This window comes from Miscanthus floridulus, chromosome 8, assembly GCF_019320115.1.
Source record: "Miscanthus floridulus cultivar M001 chromosome 8, ASM1932011v1, whole genome shotgun sequence".
NCBI classification, from domain to species: domain Eukaryota; kingdom Viridiplantae; phylum Streptophyta; class Magnoliopsida; order Poales; family Poaceae; genus Miscanthus; species Miscanthus floridulus.
In genome coordinates this window covers 93356741-93367468 of record NC_089587.1, presented here as the reverse complement: position 1 = coordinate 93367468, position 10728 = coordinate 93356741, and the positions used below count along the sequence as shown (strand labels likewise).

Genomic DNA, 10728 nt, shown 5'->3' with positions numbered 1-10728 from the left:
GGCTTCGGTTCCTACCTCGCGCAGCGTGCCTCACCCTCTCCTCTCCCTCCCCTTCCCTTCACTCCATCTCGCCACGACAGTTCAAGCTCAGCGGGGAAACGCTCCCTGACGAGCACGCAGATGCCCGCAGAGGTGCTGGCCCCAGGTGGGCCGATGGCGGCGTGATGCCCACGTGGTGGCCCCGGAGAAGCTGAGGTCCACGTCGTCCGCTCGCTACGTGCGGGAAACAAGCAGCCCTTTTCCGTCCAGGCGCTAGTCACGCCCTTTTCCTATAAAAATAAAGAAATTTCTATGAAATTCCTACGAAATTCCTGTGTTCCAAAAGGCCCTAAAGATATTTTAAGGTTTATTTGGCTTTACTCGAATGCACTTCAATATATATGATTGAGTCGTTTGGATGTGGAAAAATAGTTTATTTTCCACCTCAATTTCTCTTGACCCATATCAATTATGTTGGACCGAAGTGCAGCCAACCAAGTCCTGTCATGGAGCCACAATGAATGAACTTCAAGTGCATGTTAAATATGGGCAGCAGCGTACTTGAAAAGAAGGGCTGAAAACGCTGTGCAAGGAAAGGGCCATAAGCTGTTGCTTATAATTTGCTTTAGGAAAGGCAAAGCTATCATAATGACAGGGCGTTCGTTTCACGTCACCAGTCACACCCAAAATGATGCGATCTATCGTTCGATCCCGACGCCCCTTATCATCATGCACGTTTCCTGTTACAGAGTATCTCTCTGCTGGGTACAACAAAGTTGCATGTGTACATCCTCAAATTGCTAGCAAGTAGCAAGTAGCAAGTAGCAAGATGTGTGTTAATATAATTTAGGGGTCTTTTGCCAACGTCTTTTGGTGAAGCAAAGCATAGAGCCACAAACTAAGACATGGCTTTCTTAGGGCGTGTTTAGGGCGCGTTTGGCCGGGCTCCCGTCGGTTCTGGCTCCCACACTGTAGCGTGCAGGAGCTGGAGCCGGAGGAGTAAAAAAAACGAGCTTCTCCGGCTCCAGCGCTGTCAGTGAGAGAGGAAAGGAGGAGAGAGAAAAACGGCTACGGTGAACAGTGTCGCTACAGAAGATGAATAGGGAAGGAGTCAGATGAGCCGGAGCTGCTCGGAGCCCGGCCAAACGGGCTCTCAGTACAGCTCGCTCCCACTTCAGCTTCTGGCAAACACTATAGCATCACTGTTTACACTGTGGCACGAAGTTGTTCAATGTCCCAAAAGAGGTGAAGTAAGTGGGCGTTTGGTTCTTCCTCCTAAATTTTAATTATTGTCCCATCGAATGTTTGGAAACATGCATAGAGTATTAAATATAGACTAATTACGAAACTAATTGTACAGTTTGCAACTAATTTACGAGATGAATCTTTTAAGTCTAATTAGGCTATGATTTGACAATACGGTGCTACAGTAAACATGTGCTAATGACGGATTAATTAGGCTTAAAAAATTCACCTCGTGGAGTACTGACGGATTATGTAATTTATTTTTTTATTACTATTCGAACATCTCATGCGACACCCTCATTTGACATCCCCTAAATTTTAGTAACCGGATCCAAACACCTCCTAAGTGAAGCCATAATTTTTTTGGGCTTCATCAACTTCATCTCTGCCATGCTAGTGTCGCTACAGTGTTGATTGGGCTGCACCAAACATACCCTTGTTATATGGGAGAAAAAATTTTTATGTAAGACTGTCTCCGATAAGGAGACCCAAATCCAAAATAGGTAGCAAGAGATCCAAAATCAGCCTCTAACAGAGTACCTATACGGGAAACATATTTTGAGTTGCCTGAGAGACACAACCCATTTGCAGAAATGATTCTCTTTTGTGTCTTGTTGTTGGAGAAGATGCCGAATAAGTATTAAACCTTTTACCTATAGCGCTACTCAAAGGACGAATGGGTCTTATATTTTAGGTGTTGTTGTTGGAGATAGTCTAACAACCATCCATTTCAACCTCTCGGTGCAAATAAGTCCTTTGGTTGGCAAGAACCAAAGTTTGTTCAAATGACATTGGTGTAGCATAATTACGGTACACAGGCTCCAAATAAGTCCTTTAAAAAAACTCAAATGAGTTCTTCGGTTGCACAAAATGTTCCAATTCCTTTTTCTCACGCCCACTCACACTCCCATGATCGAGCACATGTCTAAATAAAGATTAGGGACCTCACCCTTACGTAGAGCGGGCACGGATTTTGACCATTGAACCCATCCATGTGTGTATGTACTACTCCCTTCATAAAGCATGATATTGTACTAAATGATATTATAAAATTAACAATTCTATTCTTTTAATTTACAAGGTCAAACACATACATAAGCATACTCGCTCTCACATTGGACCATTGAAAGGACCGAACATCCAAGAGGAGTGAACTTAGCTCTAAGGTCATGTTCGTTTATCTTATAATCCATCTTTTTCAGTTTATTTTTCAGTTGGGACAGTGTTTTTCTCTTACAACAAATCAGCCAGAACAGTGTTTTGGCTTGTTTTTTCAGCAAAGCCACGAACGGGACCTAAAAGAATTAAGTGCTGCAATCTAACCTATGCAATTCTACCCACCAACTTCCATGGTTAGCTTTTTGAACTAAAATGATCACACTGATGAAAAGATTCACACTAAGAAAATTATCCTTAATTAGTTGTGGAATGACTTGGATGGCTCTCACATACTTCACAAACTCCCTCTGGATTTGTCTCAGGCCTGGAGTGAAAGAGCAGCTCCAAATAAACTAGGAAATGCAAATACATAGGCCATGTTCGCTTGTTTTATAATCCGTACTTTTCGGCTTGTCTTTTCAATCGGAACATTGTTTTTCTCTCACAACAAATCAGCTGGAACAGTGTTCAACTTGTTTTTCCAGCGAAGCAAACGGAGCCATAGTATGAAGGCCATGCTAGGCATGAAAAAAGCCTGCAGATGTAGATATCATTGGGTGATCCATCATGCTCCACCTAGGTGCACCGGATTTTTTTGTGATTCTATAGTCAAACAGAATGTGCCAGCATATTTTTTTTTGCGCCTCTCATCTAGGTACAATTGTAGTATCTGTTCATGACCAAATACACACACCAACACCACACACACTCACACCCACGCATACCTCAAGTACACAAACAGATACTATAACTACACATAGATTCTAAGATCGCGTCCTTGAAGAGATCACCGAAACCATCCCAGGCATATGCCTTGCCGTGATCCGGCATGGGCTACAAATGCACCGCCAAATCATACGGCACGGTCTAGTAACTTGGGCACTCGACACACTCGAGTCTTACTGTCACCGAATGATCCGCCATGAGCCACCGATGCTCACCGGATCATATAGTGCAACACCATACCATGGCTAATAAAGCTCAAAACTGAGCTATGCACAGTGCTACTAGATGATCCGCTAGGTAGGTTCCAACCATCTGATGCATATTCTAAGCTCATTTTAAATCCTTATCCAATTCAACTTCTTCGAGATCGTTGACTCAAAATCTATCCAATAAGCCCACTATGCAATGACTCAAGAGAGTATACAATGTGTACGCATCCAAATGTTTTCAAGTCGGCCCCTATCAAGCTTCATGTCTTGGAGCTCCTTAATACTACGATCAAAGATATAAACAAAGACATATACACGCTACAACAAAAAGTGCCTCTGAGCCCAGTGCTTTCAGTTGACTCTACAGTGTTCTTAGCCTCTACGAATATCCTTATATTCATATTGAAATCTATCACCGTGACCAACAATATCATGTGTCGGTCTGACTGATCCAAAGTGAATATCCCTACAAAACACATGTTGTTAAGGGCTAGGCGAAAGTAGAGAATGGATAAAAATTGTAGACCAAGCCTCACAAAAGAAGACTCAAGAGTGATTTCTCTAAGGCGCTTCGCCCCTCGGAGATCTCCCACCTCTATGTGTCCGCACACATCGTTTACATTATTACATTACAAAATATTTTATTCACAGCTAGATTTTCTTTTTCTTCGATTCAAACATTGCACATCTAACAGTTTGTTTTGACTGCTGGAGTATTTTTGGAACAATGCAAATCTATACCTATACCTAATACTAAAGAGGTAAAATTTCTTCCAATTTTTTTGGTATGGCCCTCCTAACTAACTTTGTGAATGTTGAAACTGATTCGTCTGTCTATGGCCGTCCTATTTTATATATATATAACATATATATGATAGCTCCTAATCCAAATGGATCTCTTCGATTTTGAGTAATTTGAATAGGAATCCTAATTCAAAAACTTTTGTTTGAGAATCAGCTTTTATATTTTTCCAAACTGTTTTTGTGTGAAACCGTTTTTTTCCCGGCCTTTCTCCCATGTAATGTATGTGATGGTTTCCGTTCATGTTTTGCAACTTTTTTTTGCAGCTGTTTCCGATTAGAGGAAATAATAGTATCTGTATCTATATGTATATCTATATTTATATCTATACCTAATAATAAAGAGACAAAATTTCAGGTCATTTTTTTCGTCCATCCATTTTTTTGTCTGTCTCTCTCTAACTACCAGACAATAGAGAGTTTCTTCTATTCAGACTTATATATATGAGTTAGAATAACTCTTGTCTATTTGTCTGTCTGTCCTCCTATTTTTATAGGACAATAATATGCACGGCTTGAATATATGTTCCTGAGGCTTGGACAGTAGAATCCTAATCCAAATAGATCCACGAGTCCCTGAATACAATTCTAATCTAAATACAAAAGGCTAAAAGATTTATTTTCTATTTTTTTCTTGCCCAAGTCACCTAGCAGAAATAGAATCCTAATCCTATTCTATTTCTAACTATTTATAATCCTGCCGGCTTGTTGAGACTTTTAATTTTGCCAGTGTTGCGTTTCCCGATTGTTTTGTGTTTTCCTTTTATTTAATTAGCATCGAGTGTTTCTTTTTTCCAAACATTTTCTGTTTTTTCTATGTTGGAATGTTTTCCGTTTTATTTTGCCTGTCTCCGTAGGAGGTACCGTCTAGGTTTTGGAGCATTTTTCGATTCCTTCTCTGTTTTCCGATCCACGGTGGTTTCCTTGTTTTCTGTTTTTTCGATCGGCACAGCCGTGACTTTCGAGTTGTTTTTTTCACGTACAAGTTTTCTTTTCCTGGTTTCCAATTCTATTTTGGATTTAGTTTTTTCAATGGTTCCATGATTTTAGATTTGTTTTTTGTTTTATTTTTTTACATTGGCAAGTTTCATTTTCCTATTGTATTCTCATGTTTTCTATTTTTATTTTTCTTTGCAACGATATTATGGACTCTGATTCCAGGACACATCAAGCGACAGTACCTAGTTCAATTTCAAGATGTAATGAAACAGATGACTATGGCGAATAAATCTCCAGCCCATAAATTGTCCACCTAACCGCACAACAAGTTCCGTTGCAACGCAAAAATGCGTCCAGGTCACCACATAACATATTTCGTTGCAACGCATGAGCATGTTTGCTACTATATATAAAATAGAAAAAATTGGATCCCAATCTGGGAGAAGCCTCGGTCACCAGGCCATTGCGAACGTGGTGTCTAAGTCCAAATCCGATTCCACACCGATCAATGGATTCTTCGTTTTGATTTCTTATTTGTTTTTAGAGTTCTAGGATTTCCGATTTTGTTTCCGAGTATGATATTACTAGCCATGTATATACTGTATATAGAAAATACTATCCATCCTATATATCTATATAACAATAATAACAAAAAAAATGCACCTAAACGGATCAAAAGGGAAGAGGAGCCCATGTTTTCCAAATTGCATGATTAAAGTGGTTTCCACGCTTCAATAACTAGAACTCTTTTATTTAATTACTTATTTATTATTATGTTAAAAACAGAAACCTAGGGTCCACCAACAACAAATTTTATTTTCAATCAAAACTACACGAATAATTCAGTGGTGAATTTTTTTAGAAAAGAGTCAATGGCTAAAAGATTCATAATGCTACATTTATTATTCTTATGTTTATTTATTATGTAAAAAACCTAAAACTACCTAAGTGGATAAACAAGCACACACGAACACGGAAAAAAATAGAAACACGGATAGGTACCATTTTCTCGTCATCGTTTTCTATAAATATTATTAGATAGTTTTTCTCTTCCGTTGCAACATATGAACACGTTGGCTAGTCTAACAAAATTGAATATATCGCTTCTCTCTTTTATTAAAGTAATTTAGAAAAAATCATGTGGGCTCAGGGCACAATTTTTTTTTCAAACGGATGTCAGCATTGAGCAGAGCGGTTGGTTATATATACGTCCAATTCCCTAACTCCCTCTGCCATCACTCCCCTGCTCGCTTCGCATCATCAAACACATCTCGCAACGGCAAACAAACATTAGCGCATTGCCCGAAACAGCGCACACGCATCCACCCACGGATCGCATTGAGATGTGCCACTGCTCCGAGCCGACACAATGCCACCACAAGGTCCTGCTCCCGCCAACCAAGGCCTGCCCCGCGCTGGGTGACCGCCCGAGGCCGGCGCGGCGCGGCGACGGCGGCGCGGCCATCGAGGTCGTCGCGTCCATCCTGCGCCTCGCCATGCCGATGGTCGGCGCGGGGCTGCTCATGTACATGCGCTCCCTCGTCTCCACGCTCTTCCTCGGCAGGTTCGGCCGCCTGCCCCTCGCCGGAGGCTCCCTCGCGCTCGGCTTCGCCAACATCACCGGCTACTCCGTGCTCTCCGGCCTCGCCGCCGGCATGGACTCCGTGTGCGGCCAGGCGTTCGGCGCCGGCCGCACGTCCATCCTCACCACCGCACTCCGCCGCACCGTCCTCCTGCTCCTGGCCACGTCCGTGCCCATCAGCCTGCTCTGGCTCACCATGTACCGCGTGCTCGTCGCCACCGGCCAGGACCCCGATATTGCGGCCGCCGCGTACGACTTCATCCTGTGCTCGCTCCCCGACCTCGTCGTGCAGTCCTTCCTCCACCCGCTGCGCGTGTACCTCCGCGCGCAGTCCGTCACGCTCCCGCTCACGTACGCCGCCGCCGTGGCGCTCCTGCTCCACGTCCCCGTCAACTGCCTCCTCGTGCAAAGCCTCCGGCTAGGGATACGCGGCGTCGCGCTCGGCGCCGTTTGCACCAACCTCAACTTCCTGCTGTTCCTTGTGGCTTACGTCTACCATACCGGACTAATGCACGGCGATGACGGCGGCAATGGCAAGGCCGACGCGCTGTGCGCGACGGCGGCGGCGGCCGAGGACGTCGACGCGGTCGAGTGGGGGTGCCTGCTGAGGCTGTCCCTGCACTGCTGCATGTCGGTGTGCTTCGAGTGGTGGTGGTACGAGATCATGGTGCTGCTCTGCGGCGTGCTCGCCGACCCCAAGGCGGCGGTGGCCGCGATGGGGATCCTGATACAGACCACGTCGCTGCTCTACATCTTCCCGCACTCCCTCAGCTGCGCCGTGTCCACGCGCGTCGGGCACGAGCTCGGCGCGGGGCGGCCGGAGCGCGCGCACCTCGTGGCCCGCGTCGGCCTCTGCTGCGGCGCCGCGCTCGGCCTCCTGTCGTGCGCCTTCGCGGCGTCCGTGAGAGGGGTGTGGGCGCGGATGTTCACCACCGACGCCGCCATCCTGCGGCTAGCGTCCGCGGCGCTGCCCATACTCGGCGCGGCCGAGCTGGGAAACTGCCCGCAGACGGCGGGCTGCGGCGTGCTGCGCGGCAGCGCGCGGCCAGGAAAGGCGGCGAGGATCAACGTCTCCGCCTTCTACGGCGTCGGCATGCCGGCGGCGCTCGCGCTGGCGTTCTGGCCCGCGCGGCTCGACTTCGCCGGCATGTGGGTCGGCATGCTCGCAGCGCAGCTGGTGTGCGCGGCGCTGATGCTGCACGCGGTGCTGCGCACGGACTGGATCGAGCAGGCCGGCCGCGCGAGAGTGCTAACCGGCACCCACGGCGGCGGCGTCATAGTCGTCGCCGATGCCAAAAGCGGGCATGCAGACGCTGCCAAAGTAAACATGGACAACGGCATGCTCGTCGTGACTGTGCTAACTTGATCGTCACGGAGGATTCTTGGATTCTTAATTTTTTTTCGCACTTTGAACGTCCGATCCAGTGGTATTTTTAGCATTTGGAAGTTGGAACGATGAAAATATTGAGAGCATTGCATCATGCTTGCTACCTATTTTTTCCCTCTTCGAATTATGTGTTGAAGAGATGTGAAATTTTGTTTTGGCAAAAAGCATGCACCGTTGCATGGAGGTTGCAAACATCGGCACGACGATGTGATGATGTCTGCTGCAAACGTACGTGGACGTCTCACAAATTTTGGGCCTCGTGTTATTTTTTTAGTGGAGATTACACTTGTGCATGCAAGTGGTTTCCAATGCAACTTGCGAGTGACTAGACAGTCGACAAATATGCCCGTTTCATGTGCTATGCACAACATTAATCTGTACCTCTAATCTACTGATTTGTCAGGGTTAATTATTTGTCCTTTATGCTGAACCGGAAAAAGAGAAAACTGTGTTCAAGGTCACCGAACTTATCTTGCGCGTGCAAATAGGTCACTGTTCTAAAAAAACAACCTAAGAGGGTGTAGATGGTTTTTTTATTCCCATTATTATCATTAATATCATTAAAAAGAAAATAGACATCCAAATTTTTGAGTTAAAGATGATTGGAACCTGAGCTTTCACCCAATAAGTTAAGCTAGATTCACTTCCTAGGTACTCCCTTTCTTTTCTGGGTTTGTATTATGCAACACCTTGTTTTGACCATATTGCACTATGTATCATCATTTGATAAACCGGGAAATGTTTTTTTCTCTGATTCAAGTAGAAATACAAATGGAAAAAATCGAAGGGTATTCAGAAAAACAGAATCTCGTCAACACTACTTTGTCTACCCACTTCTCTTTCACGAATATATTTATGCATTTGCTCATGATTATGGATTAAATGGTTCCGAACATGTGGGAATTTTTGGTTCCACTAAAAATTGGACTAAATCATAACTAAACTTTCTAAGTAGATTGTCTAAGGTCATTGATATGTCAACTCCTCTAATCGGGCTGAAATTGGCACTGCACATGATACATATTTAAATAAAAACCCTCCAACAACTTTTAACTCATGTCTTGTACGATTTTTTCACTTTTAACTACTCTCTCTATTCCAAATTATAAGTCATTCTGGTTTTTTAGATACATAGTAAAGTGTTTGAGATATATAGTAAAATCTATGTAGCTACAAAAGTCAGAACGACTTATAATTTGGAATGGAGTAGTTACCATGGTTCACCTACTCAATGCATATTGCTCAACCAACAACCTAGTGACCACTCTTTTGTGGTGTTATAAACTTAGGGTTGTGCCATGTTGAAGCATGGTCTCTCTCGTTCTATATTGTGCAAGTGGACTGGCTGGCTCTCATGGTAGTCATGACACTTCTCAGCATCCGTCAAATAATGTTTAATATATGAGATAGGGCGCAAATTATTAGTTTTAGCATGATGAAGTGAGTTTAACACAAAGGTTGAAAATTGTGCCATCACTATAATGTGAACCTATTGCCATATAGTGGCACTTTATGCGGTGTCTGCAACAATAAGATTGGACAAGTTGGCACATGAGTAACCTTATGGCATGTGTAGATGGACTAGGACTAATTGTTAACTGTGGGTGAAAATAAGCCAGCTAGCTGTTAGTCCATACCTGTTTAGATCCCTAGCTAATAGATGCTTCATACATATCTATAGATGTACTAGAGTGCCCCTTCACTTTTTATCTCTTCCCTCAGCCGCACACATCTCTCTCTCCACCACAGAGACTATTGGAGCATCAATGGAGAGATGATTGAAGTTTCCAAGGTGAGCCATGGTTGGGCGGAGGCGTAGGCATTGAAGCCCAACAAAGGTGGGCAAGGAGGCGGGTTGTCGCAAGCTGGACTACAAAGCATGGGTGGAGGCGAGGCTACGTTGGACACAGGGCTCGGTGGCCACCAGTACCTCCACTCATTGCCAGCGTGCAAAACCCGTCCACATCCACCCCCCCCCCATCTCCCTTTCTCCTCGATCTTGAAGACCAGCAAGGGGATGGCATCTAAATCGAAGGCGGAACCAAATGAATTCATGAGACCAGATGGGTGGCAACGCCCTAGAACCCTTGCGTGAGAGTGCTTGTTGTGCGTCGGCACAAGCCATGACTTGCGCAGTGCGTACGGTGGTGGCTGGGGAGAGGGACGTGTGGCACAACCATGCAGGTGAAAAAGAAGCATGTGGATAAGGTTAAAGGGGGCATTTTGGTCTTTTCTCCATCCGTGGTCACCTTTTAGCCCCCGTCAAATGCTATTTGCCAACTAGTTGATAAACAACTTGTCCTTTTCTTCGCTAACAATTGTGGCAGAACCGCCCAAAGTAACACACCTTCGGAGGCGCTCGTCTTCCATCAGACACTAAGCACCCAAAAGCAAGCTATATTGGACGGATTCCATCTAGCACACCCCAAGGGAGAACTCGAATAATCCATATTTTTCCTCCAGGATCCAATAATGAGAATGAGTTTACAATACTTAGACCATTTCATACAACCAGAGTTCTTAGAAATACCTTATACGGTACCAAGTTTAGAGTGCGGAATTTAAACAGCGGAATTACAATAAACATCTAACGGTAGAATACAAGGATCTGTCTATGCCCACCACAAGAATCCTCCACACAATAGCTACTCTTCAAACTGCACCTGCAACAGGGGTAAATAAACTCTGAGTACACGATATAC

General features: G+C 44.7%; 1 protein-coding gene across 1 annotated transcript; it reads left to right on the top strand.

Annotated features, from left to right (window-relative positions):
• The first annotated feature begins 6313 nt into the window (after nucleotides 1-6313).
• LOC136472953 (protein DETOXIFICATION 49-like) lies at nucleotides 6314-8063 on the top strand. Its single transcript, XM_066470654.1, has one exon. It carries the CDS (start codon nucleotides 6401-6403, stop codon nucleotides 8003-8005), a length of 1605 nt encoding a protein of 534 aa, XP_066326751.1. The 5' UTR covers nucleotides 6314-6400; the 3' UTR covers nucleotides 8006-8063.
• Nucleotides 8064-10728: the final 2665 nt, after the last annotated feature.

Excerpts from the sequence above, each read along its gene's own strand:
- LOC136472953 (XM_066470654.1), top strand. The coding sequence starts at position 6,401 with ATGTGCCACTGCTCCGAGCCGACACAATGCCACCACAAGGTCCTGCTC.